General features: G+C 43.0%; 2 protein-coding genes across 6 annotated transcripts in view; both read left to right on the forward strand.

Annotated features, from left to right (window-relative positions):
- Positions 1 to 10,273, forward strand: part of LOC134345161 (transmembrane protein 145-like) — an 81,810-nt gene extending 71,537 nt beyond the window's left edge. For all 3 annotated transcript variants that reach the window (XM_063045381.1, XM_063045379.1, XM_063045380.1), the window contains 3 exons: positions 734 to 943; positions 3,366 to 3,434; positions 9,924 to 10,273. In XM_063045381.1, coding sequence (XP_062901451.1) covers positions 734 to 943; positions 3,366 to 3,425 — 270 coding nt within the window. In that variant the 3' untranslated portion in view covers positions 3,426 to 3,434; positions 9,924 to 10,273. The remainder of the gene's footprint in view (positions 1 to 733; positions 944 to 3,365; positions 3,435 to 9,923) is intronic.
- Positions 10,274 to 15,303: 5,030 nt separating this feature from the next.
- Positions 15,304 to 25,231, forward strand: part of hltf (helicase-like transcription factor) — an 81,673-nt gene continuing 71,745 nt past the window's right edge. The window contains exon 1 of one of the 3 annotated variants that reach the window (XM_063045384.1): positions 15,304 to 15,381. The gene's annotated coding sequence lies outside the window, so the exon portion shown is untranslated. Of the gene's footprint in view, positions 15,382 to 22,919; positions 23,075 to 23,143; positions 23,168 to 25,231 lie in introns of those variants that run through there. The other 2 variants (XM_063045382.1, XM_063045383.1) reach the window with 2 other exon arrangements.

Below are 25,231 nucleotides of genomic sequence, written 5' to 3' on the forward strand. Positions count from 1 at the left end.
TCTGATGCTTGCGTCTGTGATAATGCTGCATGTACATTTTTTATTAGATTGTGCATACATGCGGCCATGAATCAGAATCAGGTTTATTATCACTAACTTGTTGTGAGATTTGTTGTTTTGTGGCAGCAATATAGTGCAAGTACATAAAATTTACTATAAGTTACAAAATAAATATAGAGTGCAATAAAAGGAACAATGTAGCAGTGTTCATGTGTGCATGAACTATTCAGAAATCTGATGGCAGAGGGGAATAAGCTGTTTCTGAATCATTGAGTGACCTCCTCCCCTGATGGTAGTAATGAGAAGAAAGCATGTCCTAGATGGTGAGGGCCTTTAGTGATGGATTCTGCCTTCTGAGGTATCCTGTCTTGAAGATGTCCTCGATGGTGGGGAGGATGGAACTGCCGAGTCTACAACCCTCTGCAGCCTCTTTTGATCCTGTGCACTGGAGCCTCCATTCTAGGCCATATGCAACCAGTCAGAATGCTCTCCACTGCCACATAGAACATTGCTAGAGTTTGCATATGACAATATCAAAAATACAATCCCAAAGGGAAGTGGCATTTTACATCTTATAAAATTGATATGACTCGGCCGAAGATTGTGGGCCGAAGGGTCTGTAATGTACTGTGGATTTCTATGTTCTATGACTCAATGTTGTCAAATTACATAGAGTGTTCACTAATACTTGGATGTATTCTGTCATATATTTAATATACATTTTGTTGTTTAGTTTCTAACCAGGCCATTCCATACAAACACAAGATTTCCCTTTCACATTGACACTTCACGGATTGCACTTACGAGATATGCATCAGAATCCCAGGAGAGCTTTGTGAAGTTTGGACATCGTATACACAGAAATATCAGTGTCATTAGCCTCATCAACAATAATTCCAGAGGTGCCACTGCCAATGGGCCAAGAAACTGTACCTTGCAAGAGGTAAGGTAAAAACTATCTTGAGCTTCTTAATAATGTAAAATTAAAATATTCCATTGCAAGATATGTGAAATAAAACAGAAAGTGCTGTAAGTACTCCTCAGGTAATGCAGCACATGTGAAAAAAGAAAAGCGAAGTTAAAATTTAGCTTACCTGCAATGTTAAATGCATTCCTTTCTCCGCAAATACTGACTGTGTTTGTTTTATATGAGTCTCAAAACAATGTGGCAGTCCCTGGAGTGAGAATCCATGTTTGTAATCTGAAAGTGACACTTTGACATTTAGTTCATAAGATTATGGCCTCATAGCTCTGTGTTTATGCTGGCATCTTGTTTCTCAACTCTTGGTCAGAGAAGATAATGGTCTTCAAAGAACAGTTTAAATTCAATGAATGTTATTCCTCTAGTTTGGTATCTGACACCGAGTGCTTTAATTCCACCAGTTTGAGGTGAAAGGAAATCTGCTTGTGCCTTTACCAATCTCTTGGGTAGTAACTTAGGTTTGTTGATATCTCTCTCAAGGAAACCGGGTTCTTTCTATCTATCTATCTAGGACTCTCATAATTTTATATTCACTTATATCTCCACTGAGCTGCCTTTGTTCAAAATAAAATTCACCCATTCTGTCTAGTCTTTTCTCATTGTAAAATTTACTAAGTCTTAGCAATGTTCGCCTTCAAGGAGTGGTGCCTCAGAAAGGTGGCATCCATTACGAAGCACCCCCATCACCCAGGTCAGGCCTTGTTCTCATTGTTACCATCAGGTCGGAGGTACAGAAGCCTGAAGGCGCAGACTCAGTGACTCAGGAACAGCTTCTTCCCCTCTGCCATCCGATTTGTAAATGGGCATTGAATCCGTGAACAGTAGCTCACTTTTTCTTATTATTTCTGTTTTTGCATTATTTTTAATTGAACTATTTAATATACATGTATATACTCACTGTAACTGATTTACTTTTTTTCTCTATTATCATATATTGCATTGTACTGCTGCCTCTGAGTTAACAAATTTCACGACATTTGCCAGTGATATTAAACCTGATTCTGGTTCACTATCCTTGTTAATCTTCCCCTTACTCTTTCTTATGTGGTGAAAACTGCCCAGCGGATTATCGGCACCCAATTGCCCACCATTGAGAACATCTACCATAAACACTGCCTGGGCAGGGCGAAAAGCATAATCAGGGATGCATCTCACCCTAACCATGGACTTTTTACTCTCCTCCCATCTGGTAGGCGCTACAGGAGCCTCCGCTCCTGCACCAGCAGGCACAGGAAGAGCTTCTTCCCTGAGGCTGTGACCCTGCTGAACCTCTCATCGCAGCGCTAAGCAGTATTGCATCCGTATTGTACTGTCTCAGTACTTTTATATTTGTGTGCTGTAGCACTTTTTATTTGCAGTTATTTTGTAAATAACACTATTCTTTGCATTTCTGGTCAGATGCTAAATGCACTTCATTGGCTTTGTATCTATACTCGGCACAATGACAATAAAGTTGAATCTAATCTAATGAATCTAATCTTATCACATAAAATTGAATGCAGTACTCTGGATGTGGTATCAACCTTGTTAATCTCCCCTATATTCTTTCTTATGCTATCAAATCCTTGTAATGCGATAACTAGAACTGAATGCAGTATTCTAGATGTCTCGTTTAGTAATTTAAAATGTTGAGTATAATCCAACTCCTTATCCCAATATCCTGTGGTTCAGCCAGTAAAGGATGAATACCAGTTAAGAGATTTCAATACCCTTGTTAAATTGAACTTTTAATTGAATAATTGAGATAAGTCCAAACTCTCTATTTCTAGACTTTTTTTTTGAACCTAATATAAATATAGCAGACAAATATGATTATTTTTATTTTAAATATTTATTGCTTAAGGTTAGGAGTATTTGTACCTGCATGTATATCTTTAAAATATGATTAAACCAAATGAAAGGTTGGGTTAATTTTAGAGAACAGTTGAAGGAGTAGGAAAAGTTGACAGGATTGTATAAAATATGTTCGTTGAGATTTTAAAGGAAAGGAAGTCTGAAGGAGGTAAAAAAATCCCATTATTTATAATTTGGAGAAAAATGAAGAAAGAAAGATTTAGTGAAAACTTACATAATCATACAATTGATGAATGAGAAGATAACTGCAGTCTTATCCTAGCATATTCTAATCAAATTCTATTTTTATTACTGAAATTGTTTCTTGCTTAAAGAACATAAGAAATAAGGAATAGGAGCAGGAATAAGCCATCTGGCCCGTTGAATCTGCTCCGTTATTCAATAAGATCATCGCTGATCTGGCCATGGACTCATCTCCACCTACCTACCTTTTCCCCATAACCCTTAATTCCCTTTCTTGAATGCACGTTCTTGGGCATTCAATATTGTTTCCAACATGCATTTTAACATTATTTCTTTTTTTCTACAGGATGCAGATCTCTTGGAAAGAACTGATACTCAAATTGATTACAGATTTGGTCTTGTTTAAAATCAAGAGGTATAACACAGTAATTACTTTAATCAAAATATTCCTTAAATTAGAAGTGATTATTTAAGCAGTAGAATATCTATAGCTAAAGCTCTTCAAATATTTGTGATCACCATCTTTTATCTCCCTTGACTGTGACCTAGAGCCTGATGACTGGAGTGGTTAATTGCTAAATCTGGGCTATGTGTATTCTTTATTAATTGGTAGTAGCTTGTGTAGTCTTAAATTTTGCCCTTCGAGGACAGTTATTGAGTCAGAAAAAAATAGGAAAGAACTCACTTTTTAATGGTTGTTTTAGGCACTGAAAATTTGCAACACTTTTCGTGTAGATTCTCATTGTGCACCTCTCTTTTGTCCAATTTTTGATTACTATCATCTATTGTACAATATGCTCATTTATTCAAGCATCTCTCTACTTTTAATAATTATTGTTGCGTGAATGAAATCACTGGAGAGAGAGTTACTGATAGATACAAAGCAGCTTCTTTATTCGACAAAACAAGGTACAGCATGCAGCATGCTTTCGGTGGAAAGGTCTGTTGGCCCAATGTGGGGCTCGATATTTATTTGCTAAACACAAAGGACAATTCTATAGTTACAAAGTATAGACAATGCTTTCTTTTGAAGCTATATGCAAACTTCACACCTTCTGGTTCACATCCATCCCACAGACACCAGCATCGTCTGTGAACTGGGATTCCCAGCTTTTAGGAAATGCATTGTTCCAAATTAAATCCACAATACATTGTCAAGGAACAGAAGACTGGTAGCCAAAGCCATTTGCTATATCAGTCCCTCCTCTTGGCCCTCCTGGACAAGAATAAATTTGTACCAGGAAAGGCCAACCTAGGAGGATCTACTCAAATAGGGCAGCAAAAACGCTCTGCCTCGAAATTCCCCCCCAATTTTGTGTGCCTCGATATCTACCCTAGCATTCCCTAATCACTACCTACCAAATGTTAAGCAGTGAGGCTGTTCCAGAAACTTGAACAAGTCTTTAGAAATGCGGCTTCTTTTGTGTGCCTGTGGGCTCTTTCCCTGCAGGCTTATTGCAGCTTAATCACATTCCTTTGTCTTCATCCCTTCATTCTCTGGTCACTGAAACTCTCTTTCCGGGAGCACCCACAGGCCCTCTCATCGATGTACAGGAAGGGGTTGGGGTGGCCTCTACGTAAATGTCTGCAAGGACCTCTCCCTGGTGGCACCCCCTTCCGAACTATCCAGTCGATCACTGGTCCAGCTGCTGAAAGATGTCGTGTGCAGTCTGAAATGCCATCAGAGTTGTGGAACTGGCTGTCTCTGCTTTAACTTAAAAATCCCTCCCCATCTATTTTCCAGTCTTTTCTATCCTGTACTACGAAACTAATCCTCTACCTTCAGCAACCAGTTTTCATTACAGAGTACCATCATCATCACACTTTAGCATGCTATTTATGGTTTTCTGTCACGCTCTCAGTGTCTTCTGCCACGCTCTCGGGGTTTTCTGCCTTTGCATTTCCTCCGAGTATGTTTTCATCAGCTGTGGTCAGGTCTGGCATGGCTGGCTGGTGTTCCTCTCTTAGGTTCTCTGTAATTACATGGTTACTGGGTACACTTGATCCCCTGCTCTGTCTGTGGGAGTAACAAGAGGGTGAGTCGTATGCTTTAACCTGAGTCCAGTGTTTCCACTGTCTGCTTCGCTAAGTCTGCACACAGACACAAGCATCATTGGTTAAGAGTACCATCTGTGGTCCTGAAACCCTGGCCTTTCTGGCAGCACCCTCACCATAACTTGGTCACCAGGCAGTGGAAGGACTATATCCCTTCCCTCTGGCTCTCTCTGATCAGCGATTTGCTGCTGTTGTTTCGCTCAGTCGTTCAACACCTTATGTTGGTTACAAAGCTCTTTCACATATTGTGTCATTCTATCCCTGTAAGCCTCGGGCTTTCCGCAACCTGTAATTACCCCATGATATAACTTCAGTAATATCTGCCTAATATGTGGTGAAGCCACCATGACTCTTCCCTTCGTGTGTGCCCAGCTCCCAGCTGGTCCCTCCTTTGCTCCCTTTTTCCGCCACCTCTCCTCTTCTGCCTCCACCTCTTCATATAATTTTACTGAACTGGCTTCTGGCGTTTCTTCCTGCGCACTTGCAATTTCAATTGCCTCTTGTTCCTCTGCTGCCTTATTCGCAGTAACGTCTGCTCTTGGAGGGACTGGAAAAGTTTTATGTTCTGGAGACAAGGCGTTCAGGATTGTTGCATGGCCCGCCACTATGGGATGCAATCTCGGCATGGTCTTAAGGGCGGTATAGCCTGTTGTTCATGGATATGATCATATAGGCGAGTTAGTCTGAGTATCCCCTGGTGTTTTTGTTCCTTCACTATACCCTGGACAGCTGTCAGTGTGTCAGTTTTTATAGGGTACTGCTCCTGGGGTTTATACAGACCGTCCTCTATTTTAAAAACACAAACATGAGGAAATCTGCAGATGCTGGAATTTCAAGCAACACACATAAAAGTTGCTGGTGAATGCAGCATCTATTGGAAGAGGTACAGTTGACGTTTCGGGCCGAGACCCTTCATCAGGACTAACTGAAAGAAGACCTAGTAAGAGATTTGAAAGGAGAGGGGGAGATCCGAAATGATAGGAGAAGACAGGAGGGGGAGGGATGGACCCAAGAGCTGGACAGGTGATTGGCAAAAGGGATATGAGAGGATCATGGGACAGGAGACCTAGGGAGAAAGAAAAAGGGAGAAGCCCAGAGGATGGGCAAGGGGTATAGTCAGAGGGACAGAGGGAGAAAAAGGAGAGAGAGAAAAAGAATGTGTGTATATAAATAAATAAATAATGGGAGGGGGAGGTGGGGCATTAGCGGAAGTTAGAGAAGTCGATGTTCATGCCGTCAGGTTGGAGGCTACCCAGACGGAATATAGGGTGTTGTTCCTCCAACCATCCCATGATCCTCTCATATCCCTTTTGCCAATCGGCTATCCAGCTCTTGGCTCCATCCCTCCCCCTCCTGTCTTCTCCTATCATTTCGGATCTCCCCCTCCCCCTCCCACTTTCAAATCTCTCACTAGCTCTTCTTTCAGTTAGTCCTGATGAAGGGTCTCAGCCCGAAACATCGACTGTACCTCTTCCAATAGATGCTGCCTGGCCTGCTGCGTTCACCAGCAACTTTTATGTGTGTTGCTCCTCCTCTATTTTAACTGGGTTTATCTTTACTTGATCACAATCTTGCTTGTGTTTAGCCCACATAGCTGGGAACTGCTGACAAAGTAACCCATAGACACCATCCTGGTTTCAGTCTTTGGTGATCGGGGCAGCTGCAACAATGCTAGCCAGGTTGTGTGTTCTATTGGTTGTACACGTTCACTGCCCCTGACTTGTCCATATTATTTCTCCCTTTCCTGAATCTATAACAGCTCCTGCTTCCCTTAGGATGTCTATTCCAAGGATAGTGCCTTCAATATTTGGGCATACCCAGAAATACGCTGGAAGCTGAACTCCCCCGATTTCTAGTATCTGCGACTCACTTCTTTCTGCTTTCACTGTTTTCCCTCCTACACCCCGAATATCAATGGCCTGTCTGGTTGTTGGCAAGGGTAGGTCTGTTTTCGATACCGATGCCCCTGTGTCCACTAACATATCACATTGCCGTCCCCCTAACAATGCTGTTATGTACATCCGCGGGTCACCAGTGCTGGCAGTGGGGCCCTCTGCCACACCTTTTTCTGACCTAAGAGCCGTCTTTACTTGCTCTTTGATCTGATCGACAGTCAGATTGTTCAGACGTGGCACCAATGGGGTGAGAGATTGTGTGTCTGCTGTGACATTCACCTGTTTTTCTTTCCTGTTTTGGACACTACCTCCAACCATGTCCCAATAGGCTGCACCTGTAGCATATCAATTCCTTTAGCCTTCTATTCCAGCAATTCCTCACTTCGTGCCCTGGCTGCCAGCAAACAAAACAAACTCTCCGGGACATCACAGCAGCTGCATCCACTACAGCCACTTTAAGATCTCTCTTGCATTTTCTTCGGTCTATCTCACTGGGCTACGAAACTATCGTAGAGTAGGTCGACCCCACTGTTATGCCTAAACCTAAAACTTCCCGGTGGGCTGAGCTCAGACCTTCCTTTAGCAGTTTCAGGAAGACTTGGTCATCCCTCCCTGGATTATCCAACCGGGAATACTCCTCGTACGCTCGATATTTACGTTCTGCATGATCCATGGCCGTCTCATTAGCTTTTTGAATCATTGCCATTATTGTTCCTCAGTTGCTCTCACTTCCCCCACATTCACTGCCTCACTTCCCCTTTAAAAAAAGCGATATCTTTCTTCTTTGCTGGCATTCCTGATAGTTGCCCATGTACCATCCCGCACTCCCGGGCCATACTGTCCCACATATTCCTCAGGCACTTCACTTTTACCAACACGTGTATATCTTTAGGGTGCATATGGTGAATTTTAACCATTTCCTCAAGCTTACGCCAGAATTCTGAATTCCCACATGCGACTTTAAGTGAGGACAACTCTGACAAAATGCTCTGTTTCTCCCCGGGGGTGAAGGGCTTATGAATGGTCGTAATCATTGTCAAGGGCTGGCTTGGATCATCAGGGTTCTCAACCTGATGTTGCTTGATCTTGATAGGTGCCATCCCAACAGATATATCTGGGTAAAATCTCTCCCTGAAATACCTCCACACTAATTCCCACACTACGCAAAATATAAAAGATGGGTTAGTTAGACCAGTTAAATAGCACATACTCAAAACCGCAGCATACATACTCTGCCCGGACAAGCCCCCAGGAGATGAGAGTAACTGGGAAATGACAATGGCAGTGATTCAAAAAGCTGATGAGACAGCCATGGATTCTGCAGAACGTAAACATCGAGCGTATGAGGAGTATTCAGAGATACATAATCCAGGGAGGGATGACCAAGTGTTCTTGAAAATGCTGAAGGACCCAAAAATCATTCTAACAATTATCTCTATTTTATGTGTTTAAATAGTTGTAATTTTATATAAAATTAACTTAATTTGAAAATGATGCTTATAAATATATTGAATGCTGCAGAACAGCCTAAATAATGTTCTGGCCCTGATCAGAACAGTACAAGATAATGAGAGCCATTGATCGTGTGGATAGTCAGAGGCTTTTTCCCAGGGCTGAAATGGCTTGCATGAGAGGGCGTACTTTTAAGGTGTTTGGAAATAGGTACAGAGGAGATGTCAGGGGTAAGTTTTTTTTATGCAGAGAATGGTGAGAGTGTGGACTGGGCTGCCGGCGGCGGTGGTGGAGGCGGAAACGATAGGGTCTTTTAAGAGACTCCTGGATGGATACATGAAGCTTAGAAAAATAGAGGGCTATGGGTAAGCCTAGGTAGTTCTAAGGTAAGGACATGTTCGGCACAGCTTTGTGGGCCGAAGGGCCTGTATTGTGCTGTAGGTTTTCTACATTTCTAAATATTCTTGTGTTTGATATTACAGCTTTTCGTGTCAAAATTTGCATTCACATTTGAAAAAGGACTTGAGGTTGTCACAAGCCATAGATAATAGAACAGACATTAACTTCTTCTGTAATTTCAAATTCGATTCGTCATTATGTGCTGTGTCATATGACATGGGCGATCATGGTCCATGACCATAATTGTTCTTGGCAAACTTTTCTACAGAAGTGACTTGCCGTTGCCTTCATCTGAGCAGTGTCTTTACAAGACAGGTGGTCCCCAGCCATTAACAATACTCTTCAGAGATTGTCTATCTGGTGTCAGTGGCTGTATAACCAGGACTTGTGATATGTACTAGTTGCTCGTACGACCATCCACCACCTGCTCCCATGGCTGCACGTGACCCTGATTGGGTGGGGGAGGGATGGGGCTAAGCAGGTGCTACATCTTTGTCGCAGGCTAGCGGAGGGAAGGAGCACCTTACACCTTCTTTGGTAGAGACGTATCTCCACCACGTCACCCCCAAACTGGATTGGATGTAGTATAGCAGCAAATACAATTTGTTTTCATTTAAAGAAGACATTTAAACCACAGGAAGTCTTGCAGCACCGGTGGAGAGAGAAATAGAGTTAGAGTTTCAAGTTGAGGACCTTTCATCAGAACTTAGATTTCTCATAATAGTTCATTGACCTGAAATGTTAACTCTGGTTTTTCATTCTGCACTTGTACTACCAGACCTATTGACTGTTTCCAGCGTTTCTGTTTTTATCTTGTAGAACATTATGGAATTATAATTGCATGGAGAAGTTAAAGAAACTTATATTTGAAAAGAAAAGGTTAAGGAGAAATTTTTTTAAATGTTCAAAATTATGGAACTCTTTGATTAAGCAAATGGGGAAAATTGTATTGACGTAATGCTTAGCTACAATTAAGTTAAATAGGATTTTGACTTGGATTAGATACAAAACCATAAAGTATGTTCTAAATGCATACTGTCATTATCTGTCTGGTAAAATAATTAACTTGTTTCTCTTTTTGTTTAATTGAAACAAACTTTCAGATTTAATGAAGAATCCTGAAGATCCCCATCTGCAGGAACACTACTACTTTGTATCAACACAACTCCAATATTAAAAGTGAACATGCAATGCCCAGTGTTACAACATTGTTAGTAGTATTTTGTCCAATGCCGAGGCCATATTTTCTCTAGAACACTTGAGTACTCTGCAGGTTATCTTTTATGCTTCGTACTTCAAGCATATTCTTGTACAAGAAATAAATATTAAAGTTATCATGGTGAAATGCATGTTTTTATGTTGACATCTGAAACACTTGAGTTCATTTTTCAAGGTAAGTGCATTTGGATTTGGACAACATGAAGCTTTAATTTCCTAAGATTAGAAATTCTATACAGATAAATTATTGGGAAAATAAATGAAAACCATCAAGAATTCTATTTTGATCAATACTAATGGGAAAAAAATCAAAACCATGTATTTATGTTGTTCCAACTTTGGCTTTTGCTCCTTACTCTACATGGAAATGTTGAAAGGGGGAGCAGGAGTAGGCCACTCAGCCCTTTGAGTACATTCCACCTTTTAATACAATCATGGTTGATCCTCTACCTCAGCAGCACAATCCATAGATGTCTAGAATTCTATCTGTCTCTTTCTTAATATCTTCAGAAATGTGACCTTTACCACTTTCTGTGGCAGAGAGTTAGAAACTGCAAAAAAAAAAGCAATTTCCTTGGCCCAAATTTCTATCCCAACCAAGATTCCCATCTAAGCTAGTCTCATTTGGTCCATCCCATGTACTTGTCCAAATGTCTTTTAAAAATTCCATAGGCTAATGATCCTCTGAGTGAAAAAGTTTCAGCTAGTCCCAGTCCTAGTTATCGTAGCTCAAATACTGAGACAACGAGCCCTTGCCCTGCATTCTAGACCCACACCCAACCAGACATACATCCACCCCAGATATATTCTGTCAGCCCTGTCAGAAATTTTGGACACTTGAATGAGATCCCCTCTTATCTAAACCAGTAAAAAGAAATCCAAACACTAGGAAATCTGCAGATGCTGGAAATCCATCTCTTACAAATACACTTTCTACCACCTCCAACTAAGAAAGCAGAAAACTTTAATTGCAAGTAGTTCTGCTACAATACATATGGTATTTCCATAATGTGAATTGGTTATAATGGGATTGATAGACTAGGGAGCAATATTTGCTTTACCCAAGCGACATGAAAATCACAAGTGCAATCATGAAAATCTCTTTAAAGCTCTGCTTTGAAGGCAAATACAGCCTGCTCTTCCAGTAAGATGGTGGTGTGTTCAGACATGGTGGCCTCTTGTGGGGCCAACTGAAGATGTTTGTTTACTATCGCAAGATCATGCTGGACTCCAAGAACTCTGGGTACTGCAGGTCTACCCCATCAGTGAGCTGTTCATTGACCAGAGGAGCTGGACTGGTGTTGGAGGAGCTGAATTTGGTGCAGGCCGTGTCACATTCAGGCATCAAAACCATCGGAGTTAGTGTGTGAAGGCGGCATGCAGTGTAACTACGGGTGATTGCATTGTACACTTCTTTTGCGATTGCAAGACCCTGTTGGACATTGATAATGTAAGATGTCACAGGTCTGTTTCCTTTGGTGGTGTGACAGATGGTGGGAGAGCTGCGTGGCCTCGGTTGTAGTGAGGACTAGGCCTCAAGCTGCAGGCTTGCCTGCTGCTGCAGTCCGAGAGAGGAAATGCCAGAGGCAGTGTAGTGTTGCATCTGTGCTAGACTGGGGGTTGGCCTCTCCCATCGGTGTTGCCCTCTAGTTTTCAATCAGTAGAATGACAGGCTGGATTGCATGTTTATGTTTGTTGCACACCTCCTGGAATTGCACCATCGACATGTCACTCAGGGACTTGGGCTATATGTATTTTTTTTTGTGTTCGCTATTTTGAATGTTTTGTGTATATTTTGTACCTTGGCCCCAGAGGAATGCCGTCTCATTCAGCTGTATTCATGTATGGTTGAATGATAATTTTTTCTCCAGTCCCACTGAAGGGTCTTGGCTTAAAACATTAACTGTACTCCTTTCCATAGATGCCGCCTGGCGTGCTGAGTTCCTCCAGCGTTTTGCGTATGTTCCACTATGATTCAATGTTATAAAACAATAAAACATGAAAACTTCCTAGGGGGAAGAATACTTCTTATAGGCACTGTCTATCAGAGAAAGCTATCCTAGGCTCTTCAACCTTTTCACCAAGTTTGCATCCATTGAAGAATGAAGGAAAAAAACTTGCCCTGTACAATCTCCAGACATTTGAGGCAATTTACTGAGTTAAATACTTCTGAAGTATAATCATTATAGTAATAGAGTAAATGTGATTATATTTGTAAGTCCTAGAAATGTAAATAAAATACAAAACCAGTTTTATATCTTTTTGTGTTATACCTTGCTGCTACTTCTGGTATACCTCTAGGTAAACATTCTTGTTACTCTTCAAAGTAATGGCATAGTATAACAACGGCCTATTCTTTTGCAGGAAAGGGCTACGTAAAATCTATACCTCTCAGTATATATGTTTGACAGTTCTCTGAATACTTCCTACAATTTTTGTTTAATTTGTGCAATTTGTTCACATGTAAAAGGTGGACAGGGTCTTTAATTTACTTGGGTATACCGTACTTTCATGGCTACAAGCTCTTTCAGCCCAATAAGTCCACGTTGTCCAATTAAACCTTTATGACCAATTAACCTACTAGTTCATACATCTTTGGAACGTGGGTGGAAACCAGAACACCTGGAGGAAACCTATGGAGAACATATAAGAACTCCTTACAGGCAACAGCGGGAATTGAACCAGGGTCACTGGCGCTGCAATAGTGTTATGCTAACTGATAGGCTACCGTGCTGTCTGATATTGTGCCTTCTCTGAAAACAGCCATTGAACATTTTGGTTAAATTCTGTTTACAATGCCTGAATAACCTGGTGATATATAACCAGAATTACACGCGAGTGCAGCCAACCAATTTGCCTTTTGCAGAGTCTTATTACCTCCTGTAATCAATGCTTTATTGGTATGACTTCCTTACTGCTTTGTGCACAGCCCTGTTGAGTTTAGTGTGCTTTTGATTCAGTAGCCCTGCAGCCTAAAGCTATTTAACTTGCATTGCTGGTATCATTATCATTACTGTGTACTTACTCACATTAACTGAAATTTGCCATTAATCAGATTGCTGTAACAATTTATTGAGTTGTCTTTGTATTTGATGTGCCCCTGCTCTAGAAATCTGTCCGAAAAGATGACGTTCTTTCCTGAGCATAAAGGTTTGGAGTTTACTGAATACAGTCAAAATTTTCAAGGGAATAAAAGAATTTCAACTGTGTAGAGTTTTAAATACAGTGATGTTCTGTTTGAATGCCATTTGGCATATTTAATATTTATAGTCAGTTTTAAAATAATATCATTTATTTTTAGCAATTCTTACTTAGTGAAAGTTTCACAAAAGTAATTGACTTTCATTGCACATAATTACTATCCTTGTGACCAAACACTCAGTCAAAGGTTGTTTACTGGTTTTGCCAAAAAGTGGAGGAAAAAAAAACAGGGAATTCTTTTGCCAAGCCCTTGCAGCTGATGGCATAGTTGCCAATGATGGAGTGATCAAAACCAAAGATGATTGATCAGCCAGAACAGTAGGACTGTATATACCTCAGAGGTTTGGGTTTAACAAGATTTGGGTTCATTTTGATGGAGTGGTGGATGGAACTGGTGCAAAAGAAAAAGGTTAATAGCATACAATACTGTGTGTTTATATTTATAGTGCCTAAGTACGTATATAACTAGGGTGCCCAAGACTTCTGCGTAGTATCTGTCAACGTGCAGCAGAGAACGAGTTTGTAAATCTGGCTGGAGGAAAGGATGTTGTGAATGGTGAGGGTGGCGCATCATGGGAGGGGTGGCAGAGAAGATGCACCAGGCGCAAGTGGTGGAATGGGTGCATACCCAGCCCTTGGACACCAGGCAAAGTCAGTTGATTCCAAACAATTGGTTTATTAATCATTACAGAATGTCTCTCTGGTGCCTCCCCGCCCCTTTTCCCAACCATGATTCCCTTCGCCCTGCCCCTTCCCACTCTCAATCCACAATGGAGACCCATATCAGAATCAGTTTTATCATCACTCACATATGTCATGAAATTTGTTTTTTTTGCTGCAGTGCAATACATAAAATTACTATAGTACTGTGCAAAAGTCTACTATACATAATAGCATTTAGATACAAAATAGGGAACTAAAGATAGGTGCTGGGAGTCATCAGAACGATTGGTGTATGGGGGGGGGGGAGTTGTTCCAGGTGATGATCTGATTATGACTTGATTCAGAACTATTCTGCAGTTTGACTGTGGAGTGGTGTTGGCGAACCAAGAGGATGTTCTGTCAATCCAGGAAAATCAAGATCGAGTACAAACAGATTTCTTTTCGTCACAATCACATGGGACGCCATGAGTGACTTTGAAAGTTGCAGAGTTGTTACTTCTTAAGTGAAGAGGAAGCATTTTTTGAGAAGCCAGATGCAGAGATAACATTTTCCTTGGCCAGGGTACGTGGAACCAGGACTGCAGTGCTAAAATCATAGGTTAGCCGGTCAGGACAGAGGAAATCCGTTCCCTCACCGGTCGGCTATTTTTTGGAAGTCTCTGGCCATGTTGGGTGCTGCAGAGACTCAGTTGCTGCAGTGATTGATAGACCTGGAATTGGAATTGGTTCATATTGTAACTGAGACACAGTGAAAAGTACACCTCCGCACCATCTGCCACAGGCAGGACTTCCCGGTGGCCAAATATTTTAATTCCGATTGCAATTCCCGTTCCGACATGTCGATCCATGGCCTCCTCTTGTGCTAAGATGAAGCCACCCTCAAGGTGGAGGAGCAACACCTAATATTCCGTCTGGATACACTCCAACCTGAAGGTATAAATATCGATTTCTTCCGATGAATAAATTTCCCTCCCCATTCCTCCGTTCCCCACTCTGACCTTTCCCTTCTTTTTATCTGCTTATTACTTCCCCCCCGCCCCCGGGTTCCCTCTGCTTTCCCGTTCTCCTACTGTCCACTCTCCTATCAGATTGTTTTCTTCCCCGGCTCTTGATCGTTCCCACCCACCTGGTTTCACCCATCATCTTCCAGCTGTGGCCTCTTTCCCCTCCCGCTACCTTTTCATTCAGGCATCTCCTGCTATGTCAGATACCCCATATCAGTAGAGCGGGGAAAGTTTAAAAAGGCATGTAATCTTCAGCGGATTTTGATTCGGAGCAAGAAGGCTGCGGGTGAATGGCGAAGGATTTCCGGAGCGAAGGCAGTTTTTACCACTCGGGGTAAAAGAGAGGGAAGACTGCGCAGGCGCGTAACGTCAGCCAGTAGAGCGGGAAAAGTTTCAGAAGAAGTCCGCAATATCTAGCGGACAGCAGAGTGAGAGGGTAGCAGAGTGAGACGGGCTGAGGCGGTAACGAGCCGAGGTAGGTCTACCTGTGTTAATTGCGGAAAGGAGAAAGTATGTGTGTGAGGCCGGTCTTCTGTGCTCGGTGTCAGATGTGGGAAGTCCTGGAGTCTCCCGGACGGCAATATCTGCACCCCGGTGCGTCGAGCTGCAGCTCCGAAGGACCGCGTTAGGGAACTGGAGCTGCAGCTCGATGACCTTCATCTGGTCAGGGAGAGCGAGGGGGTGATAGAGAGGAGTTACAGGCAGGTGGTCACACCGGGGCCACGGGAGACAGACAAGTGGGTCACAGTCAGGAGAGGGAAGGGGAAGAGTCAGGTACTCAAGAGTACCCCTGTGGCTGTACCCCTTGACAATAAGTACTCCTGTTTGAGTACTGTTGGCGCGGTGGGGGGGGGGCAGCCTACCTGGGGGAAGCGACAGTGGCCATGCCTCTGACACAGAGTCTGGCCCTGTGGCTCAGAAAGGTAGGGAGAGGAAGTGGAAGGCAGCAGTGGTAGGGGACTCTATAGTTAGGGGGTCAGACAAGCCATTCTGTGGACGCAGGAAAGAAACTCAGATGGTAGTTTGCCTCCCAGGTGCCAGGGTCCGGGGTGTTTCAGATCGCGTCCAAGATATCCTGTAGTGGGAACGAGAACAGTCAGAGGTCGTGGTACATATTGGTACCAATGACATAGGTAGGGAAAGGGAAGAGGTCCTGAAAAAAAGACTACAGGGAGTTCGGAAGGAAGTTGAGAAGCAGGACCTCAAAGGTAGTAATCTCCGGATTACTGCCTGTGCCTCGCAACAGTGAGTATAGGAATAGAATGAGGTGCAGGATAAATGCGTGGCTGAGGGATTGGAGCAGAGGGCAGGGATTCATATTCCTGGATCATTGGGACCTCTTTTGTGGCAGGTGTGACCTGTACAAAAAGGACGGGTTGCATCTGAATCCCGGGGGACCAATATCTGGCGGGGAGGTATGCAAAGGCTACTGGGGAGAGTTTAAACTAGGATTGCCGGGGCGTGGGAACCGAACTGAAGAGACTGGGGAAGAGGCGGTTGGCTCACAAATAGAGAAAGCTTGGAGACAGTGTGTGAGGGAGGATAGGCGGGTGATAGAGAAGGGACGCACTCAGATGGACGGTTTGAGATGTGTCTATTTTAACGCAAGGAATATGGTGAACAAAGCGGATGAGCTTAGAGCGCGAATCAGTACTTGGAGATATGATGTGGCCGCCATTACAGAGACTTGGATAGCTCAGGGACAGGAATGGTTACTTCAAGTGCCGGGTTTTAGATGTTTCAGAAAGGACAGGGAGGGAGGCAAAAGAGGTGGGGCGTGGCACTGTTGATCAGAGATAGTGTCACGACTGCAGAAAAGGTGGACGTCATGGAGGGATTGTCTACGGAGTCTATGTGGGTGGAGGTTAGGAACAGGAAGGGGTCAATAACTTTACTGGGTGTTTTTTATAGGCCACCCAATAGTAACAGGGATATCGAGGAGCAGATAGGGAAACAGATCCTGGAAAGGTGTAATAATAAGGGTTGTCGTGATGGGAGATTTTAATTCCCCAAATATTGAGTAGTATAAGCCCTAGAGCAAGGGGTTTAGATGGGGTGGAGTTTGTTAGGTGTGTTCAGGAAGGTTTCTTGACACAGTATGTAGATAAGCCTACAAGAGGAGAGACTGTACTTGATTTGGTATTGAGAAATGAACCTGGTCAGCTGTCAGATCTCACAGTGGGAGAGTATTTTGGAGATAGTGATCATAATTCTATCTCCTTTACAATAGCATTGGAGAGAGATAGGGACAGACAAGTTAGAAAAATGTTTAGTTGGAATAAAGGGAATTATGAGGCTATCAGGCAGGAGATTGGAAGCTTAAGCTGGGAACAGATGTTCTCAGGGAAAAGTACAGAAGAAATGTTGCAAATGTTTAGGGGGTATTTGTGTGAATTCTGCATAGGTACTTTCCAATGAGACAGGGAAGTTATGGCAGGGTACAGGAACCGTGGTGTACAAAGGCTGTAATAAATCTAGTCAAGAAGAAAAGCTTACAAAAGGTTCAGAGAGTTGGGTAATGTTAGGGATCTAGAAGATTATAAGGTTAATAGGAAGGAACTTTGAAAGGAAATTAGGAGAGCCAGAAGGGGCCATGAGAAGGCCTTGGTGGGCAGGATTAAGGAAAACCTCAAGGCATTCTACAAGTATGTGAAGAGCAAGAGGATAAGACGTGAAAGAATAGGACCTATCAAGTGTGACAGTGGAAAAGTGTGTATAGAACCGGAGGAACTAGCAGAGGTACTTAATGAATACTTTATTTCAGTATTCACTATGGAAAAGGATCTTGGTGATTGTAGTGCTGATTTGCAACAGACTGAAAAGCTTGAGCATGTAGATATTAAAAAAGAGGATGTGCTGGAGCTTTTGGAAAGCATCAAGTTGGATAAGTTGCCAGGACCGGATGAGCTGTACCCCAGGCTACTGTGGGAGGCGAGGGAGGAGATTGCTGAGCCTCTGGCGATGATCCTTGCATCATCAGTGGGGACGGGAGAGGTTTCTGGAGGATTGAAGGGTTGCGGATGTTGTTCCTTTATTCAAGAAAGGGAGTACAGATAGCCCAGGAAATTATAGACCAGTGAGTCTTACTTCAGTGGTTGGTAAGTTGATGGAGAAGATCCTGAGAGACCATAAGACAAAGGAGCAGAAGTTGTCCATTCGGCCCATTGAGTCTGCTCCACCATTTTATCCTGAGCTGATCCATTCTCCCATTTAGTCCCACTCCCCCGCCTTCTCACCATAACCCTTGATGCCCTGGCTACTCAGATACCTATCAATCTCTGCCTTAAATACACCCAATGATTTGGCCTCCACTGCTGCCCATGGCAACAAATTCCACAGATTCACCACCCTCTGGCTAAAAAAAATGTCTTTGCATCTCCGTTCTGAATGGGCGCCCTTCAATCCTTAAGTCATGCCCTCTCGTACTGGACTGCCCCACCATGGGAAACAATTTTGCCACATCCACTCTGTCTATGCCTTTCAACATTCAAAATATTTCTATGAGATCCCCCCCATTCTTCTAAACTCCAAGGAATACAGCCCTAGAGCGGACAAACGTTCCTCATGTTAACCCTCTCATTCCCGGAATCATTCTAGTGAATCTTCTCTGAACCCTCTCCAACATCAGCACATCCTTTCTTAATTAAGGAGCCCAAAACTGCCCACAGTACTCCAAGTGAGGTCTTACCAGTGCCTTATAGAGCCTCAACATCACATCTCTGCTCCTATACTCTATTCCTCTAGAAATGAATGCCAACATTGCATTTGCCTTCTTCACCATGGACTCAACCTGGAGGTTAACCTTAAGGGTATCCTGCACGAGGACTCCCAAGTCCCGTTGCGTCTCAGAACTTTGAATTCTCTCCCCATTTAAATAATAGTCTGCCCGTTTATTTCTTCTGCTAAAGTGCATAACCATACACTTTCCAACATTGTATTTCATTTGCCACTTCTTTGCCCATTCTCCCAATCTATCCAAGTCTCTCTGCAGACTCTGTTTCCTCAGCACTACCGGCCCCTCCACCTATCTTTGTATCATCAGCAAACTGAGCCACAAAGCCGTCTATTGCACAATCCAAATCGTTGATGTACAACGTAAAAAGAAGCGGCCCCAACATGGACCCCTATGGAACACCACTGGTAACCGGCAGCCAACCAGAATAGGATCCCTTTATTCCCACTCTCTGTTTCCTGCCAATCAGCCAACGCTCTATCCACATATGTAACTTTCCCGTAATTCCATGGGCTCTTATCTTGTTAAGCAGCCTCATGTGTGGCACCTTGTCAAAGGCCTTCTGAAAATCCAAATATACAACATCCACTGCATCTCCCTTGTCTAGCTTACTTGTAATTTCCTCAAAATGAGTTCTGCCTATCTTGTCATATGCCTCCAGGTACTCTGTAACCTCATCCTTGACAATCGACTCCAACAACTTCCCAACCACCGATGTCAAGTTAACCGGTCTATGATTTCCTTTTTGCTTCCTTGCCCCCTTCTTAAATAGCGGAGTGACATTTGCAATCTCCAGTCCTCCGGAACCATGCCAGGATCTGTTGACTTTTGAAAGATCATTGCTAATGCCTCCGCAATCTCCACAGCTACTTCCTTCAGAACATGAGAGTGCATTCCATCTGGTCTGGGAGATTTATCTACCCTTAGACTATTCAGCTTCCTGAGTACTTTCTCTGTCATAATTGTGACTGCGCACACTTCTCTTCCCTGACACCCTTCAGTGTCCGGTATACTGCTGATGCCTTCCTCAGTGAAGACTGATGCAAAATACTCGTTCAGTTCCTCTGCCATCTCCTTATCTCCCATCACAATTTCTCCAGCATCATTTTCTGTCGTCCTATATCTACTCTCACCTGTCTTTTTCTCTTTATATACTTGAAAAAGCTTTTAGTATCCTCTTTGATATTATTTACTAGCTTCCTTTCATAGTTAATCTTTTCCCTCTTAATGACCTTCTTGGTTTCCTTTTGTAAGGTTTTAAAAACTTCCCAATCCTCTGTCTTTTCAGTAATTTTTGCTTCCTTGTATGCCCTCTCCTTTGCTTTAACTTTGGCTTTGACTTCTCGTCAGCCACAGTTGCATCCTTTTCCCATTCGAAAATTTCATTTTTGGAATATATCTGTCTTGCACCTTCCTCACTTCTTGCATAAACTCCAGCCACTGCTGCTCTGCCGTCCTTCCCGCTAGTATCCCTTTCCAGTCGACTTTGGCCAGTTCCTCTCTCATACCACTGTAATTTCCTTTACTCCACTGAAATACCGACAGACCAGATTTCAGTTTCTCTTTCTCAAATTTCACAGTGAACTCAATCATGTTACGATCACTGTCTCCTGAGGGTTCCTTCACCTCAACCTCTCTAATCACCTCTGGATCATTACACAATACCCAATCCAGTACAGCCGATCCCCTAGTGGGCTCAACAACAAGCTGTTCTAAAAAGCCATCTCACAGACATTCTACAAATTCTCTATCTTGAGATCCAGTGCCGACCTGATTTTCCCAATCCACTCGCATGTTAAAATCCCCCACAATTATCATAACACTGCCCTTCTGACAAGCCTTTTCTATTTCCTGTTGTAATTTGTAGTCCACATCACTGCAGCTGTTTGGAGGCCTATAAATTACTGCCATCAGAGTCCTTTTACCCCTGTGATTCCTTAGCTCAACCCATAAAGATTCTACACCTTCTGATCCTATGTCACGTCTTTCTAATGATTTAATATCATTTCTTACCAATAAAGCCACACCACTCCCTCTGCCTACCTGCCTATCCTTCTGATACACCGTGTATCCTTGGACGTTCAGCTCCCAGCGACATGCATCCTTTAGCCGTGTCTCAGTGATGGCCACAATATCATACCTGCCAATCTGTAGCTGTAGGACAAGATCATCTACCTTATTCCTTATGCTGCATGTATTTAAGTATAACACCTTAAGACCAGTATTTGGTATTTTTTGCTTTGATTGCACTGCAACTCATCCTAATGGCTGCAAATTTGCCCCATCACCTGCCTGTCCTTTCTGACATCTTTACTGCTCACTATCTTAGATTTATTTCTGTTTTCCCCTTCCTCCGCTCTATCATTCCGGTTCCCATCCCCCTGCCAAATTAGTTTAAACCCTCCCTAACAGCTCTATTAAACCTTCCCACCAGGATATTGGTCCCCTTCCGGTTCAGGTGTAACCCGTCCTTTCTGAACAGGTCATACTTCCCCCAGAAGAGATCCCAATGATCCAAGAATCTGAAGCCCTTCCCCCTGCACCAGTCTCTCAGCCACGCATTCATCTGCCTGATCCTACTACTCCTGCCCTCGTTAGCACATGGCACAGGTGGCAATCCTGAGATTACTACCCTGGAGGTCCTGCTTCTCAGCTTCCTTCCTAACTCCCAGAAATCTCTCCTCAGGACCTCCTCCCTTTTCCTATCTTTGTCATTGGCACCAACATGTACCAAGACAACTGGCTGCTCGCCCTCTCCCTTCAGAATATTCTGGACCTGATCCGAGACATCCCGTACCCTGGCACCTGGGAGGATTTATGAACATTTAGAGAGGTATAATATGATTAGGAATAGCATGGCTTTGTCAAGGGCAGGTCGTGCCTTACGAGCCTGATTGAATTTTTTGAGGATGTGACTAAACACATTGATGAAGGAAGAGCAGTAGATGTAGTGTATATGGATTTCAGCAAGGAATTTGATAAGGTACCCCATGCAAGGCTTGTTGAGAGAGTAAGGAGACATGGGATCCAAGGTTACATTGCTTTGTGGATCCAGAACTGGCTTGCCCACAAAAGGCAAAGAGTGGTTGTAGACGGGTGTTATTCTGCTTGGAGGGCGATGACCAGTGGTGTGCCTGAGGGATCTGTTCTGGGACCCTTACTCTTGTTGATTTTTATAAATGACCTGGATGAGGAAGTGGAGGGATGGGTTATTAAGTTTACTGATGACACAAAGGTTGGAGGTGTTGTGGATAGTGTAGAGGGCTGTCAGAGGTTACAGTGGGACATTGATAGGACGCAAAACTGGGCTGAGAAGTGGCAGATGGAGTTCAACCCAGATAAGTGTGAGGTGGTTCATTTTGGTAGGTCAAATATGATGGCAGAAAATAGTATTAATGGTAAGACTCTTAGCGTGTGGAGGATCAGAAGGATCTTGGGGTCCGAGTCCATAGGACGCTCAAAGCAGCTGCGCAGGTTAATGCTGTGGTTAAGAAGGCATACATTATATTAGCCTTCATTAATCGTGGAATTGAATTTAGGAGTCGAGAGGTAATATTACAGCAATGTAGGACCCTGGTCAGACCCCACTTGGAGTACTGTGCTCAGTTCTGGTCGCCTCACTACAGGAAGGATGTGGAAGCCATAGAAAGGGTGCAGAGGAGATTTTCAAGGATGTTGCCTGGATTGGGGAGCGTGCCTTATGAAAACAGGTTGAGTGAACTCGGCCGTTTCTCCTTGTAACGACGGAGGATGAGAGATGACCTGATAGAGGTGTATATGATGATGAGAGGCACTGATAGTCAGAGGCTTTTTCCCAGGGCTGAAATGGTTGCCACAGGAGGACACAGGTTTAAGGTGCTGAGGAGTAGATACAGAGGAGTTGACAGGGGTAAGTTATTTACTCAGAGTGTGGTGAGTGCGTGGAATGAGTTGCCGGCAACGGTGGTGAAGGCGGATACGATAGGGTCTTTTAAGAGACTTTTAGATAGGTACGTGGAGCTTAGTAAAATAGAGGGCTATGGGGAAGTCTAGTAATTTCTAAGGTAGGGACATGTTCGGCACAACTTTGTGGGCCGAAGAGTCTGTATTGTGTTGTAGGTTTTCTATGTATCTATATTTCATAATATTTACAACGTCAACACTCCACCTTTAAGAGTTGGAACGGCGGGAATGGTAACTGGTTGACGATTGGCTGCTATTGGCATGCGTCACCCTACACCCGCCTCCTACGCGCTTCTATAGGTTGGACAGTGGCGACGAGCCAGTGTGTATGGCTGAAAGCTCCCGTCAATCAGCATGAACCTTGCCTGCAAATGTGAAAGTAAAAGGAAGGATTGCGCGCCGGTGGTTGCTTATTTAAGGCCTTTTTGTTTTGGAAATCACTGACAGGGGGGTCGATTTGCTTTTGTGCTGAGGATTATCATTATTTGCAGAGGTAGTAAAACGCTTCCATGTGCGAGTTGCGGTTTAAGAGCTGCGTTTCTTTTAAAATGTTTTCATGAGGACTGGGCTGCAGACGTTTATATCTGTAAGAGTCCTGTTTAAACTTGGAGCTCAGGTTAAATACTGTGCTAAGAGCGCCTTCACATCATGCCATTTCTTGAGACTTTGTAATTCTGAGCCAATGTTAAATATTTATAGGAGATCGAACAGGGCAGGCGGGAACGTTGTCATTGCCTTGCTTTGGGGCCTGGTTTGCCATTGAGAAAAACAGTGAATGAAAGGTTTTATTTCTAAAAAGAGAGAAGTGAAAATGGTAACGTTTCCTGTTACCATCACTTCACTAAATATTAATGTTAGAAAGCACAGCGACCATTCCTTCCAGCTGTGTAGTTTAAAGTGCCTCTTCATCACGAATGGAGAAATGGACCGGTGCTGCGCCAGAGCCTGCGCCATCCATCAGGTTCAGAATTATGTTATATGAGTCAGAGAGGCAAACCTTAAAATCTATCATGCAGATGATCTTTGCTTTTCTCAGTCCTAATTGAGCTAAAAGTAGGCTACCTAACAGCTTTCAGCCTATTTGCTCGGTTTTGAGTAGGATTTGAAATATTTTAGTAGTGACTCCAGCTCCCAACAAAGTGCAGTAACAGTTATCCGCACAGAAGAAAATCTCGATATACACAGTGCTTTCCGGGTGTTTGCATAGTTGGCACCTGAATACGTCATGCCTAGTGATATTTAAAGGACTGGCGTGCAAGTACATTTCTCTATGGGTGTTAACCTGAGAGCATTCTTCAGTAGGCTTTTAAAGTTGTGGGCAAAGTTTGATGCCAGGACACTACTGATTAAACCATCGCCTACGATTGAAAAAAAGTAAAACATTACACACGTATTGAACAAGAACATGTAAAGATATAACAAAAGCCAAGTTGGAGGTGTATGAGATGGCAGTGCATACCGAAGCTTGTTTCTTGCTCTGGATTTCCAGCATCTACAGAATCTCTTGTATCTGTGTTACAGTTTGTGTTGCAATGGATATTTACCTCTTCTTACATACTGCTTATTATGCCACTGGTGTTTAGGGCAGCAGTGAAGGTCCTCCATCTCTGGCTTGCTTCAACATGTCAGTAGCTTCTTCTCGGTTTTCGCTACAGTCTGGGTGTAGTCTCAGGAATATGGCCACACTCAGATGTAGAAGGATTCTTCATTGCTGTTTCCATTACAATTTAGTTTTACCAGTCAGGGTTGTTTGCCTTGAGCTGAACCCCTGAAACCGGAGGACCGATGGACCACTCAGTCTGTCCTCTACCTTTTGGCCTGTTTGGCATGGGTGACCCCACCAAGAGCCAAAGCATAAATCCCTGACTCCAACAAGCATAATTCTCCAGGTTGTTGAGGCACACAAGCCTCCAAATCACGATGAGGCTGTGGTCCTTTTGGAGCATATTTATGTATTCACTGTGTTTTAATCCTAGAGCCAAATTTATTAAGACATATTTCAGGAAGTGGTAACCATCAGGCCCTTGAACAAAAGAGGATAACTACTCTCACTTGCCCATCCATTGATATGTTCCCTAAACCAATGATCTCACTTTAAGGACTCTTTATCTCAATCTCAAATTCTCATTGTTTATTGCTATTTAGTTATATTTGAATTTGCACAGTTTGTTGCTTTTTGCACTCTGCTTGATCTTTCATTGATGCTTTTGCAGTTACTGTTGTATAGATTTGCTGAGTATGCCCACAGGAAAATGAATCTCAGGGTTGTATATGGTTACACATATATGTACTCTGATTTATTTAAAAAAAAACCTTGAATTTTTAGGTAATCTCAGATGCAGTGAAGCTGCTTTCTCATTTTGAAATCTTTTATCCCTTGGAAGCCAAAATGGGATTTAAGATTCAAGTTTTTTTCATCACCTATACATTGAAGCATACAGTGAAATGTGTCATTTGTGTTAACTACAAATTATTGTTGATAATAAAAGTAAATTGCTGACACATAAGCTGATGAGGGAGTGGATGGAACCATCTCCCATTATGAGCTCCATGTCGTGTTTACCCAAAACAATGAAGTATATTACTGTTTGATATTATTACCCAAGCATGGTCATGCGTTGGAGCAGACTTATGAAATGCTGTAGGATTT

Source organism: Mobula hypostoma, chromosome 4 (assembly GCF_963921235.1).
Source record: "Mobula hypostoma chromosome 4, sMobHyp1.1, whole genome shotgun sequence".
Taxonomy (NCBI): domain Eukaryota; kingdom Metazoa; phylum Chordata; class Chondrichthyes; order Myliobatiformes; family Myliobatidae; genus Mobula; species Mobula hypostoma.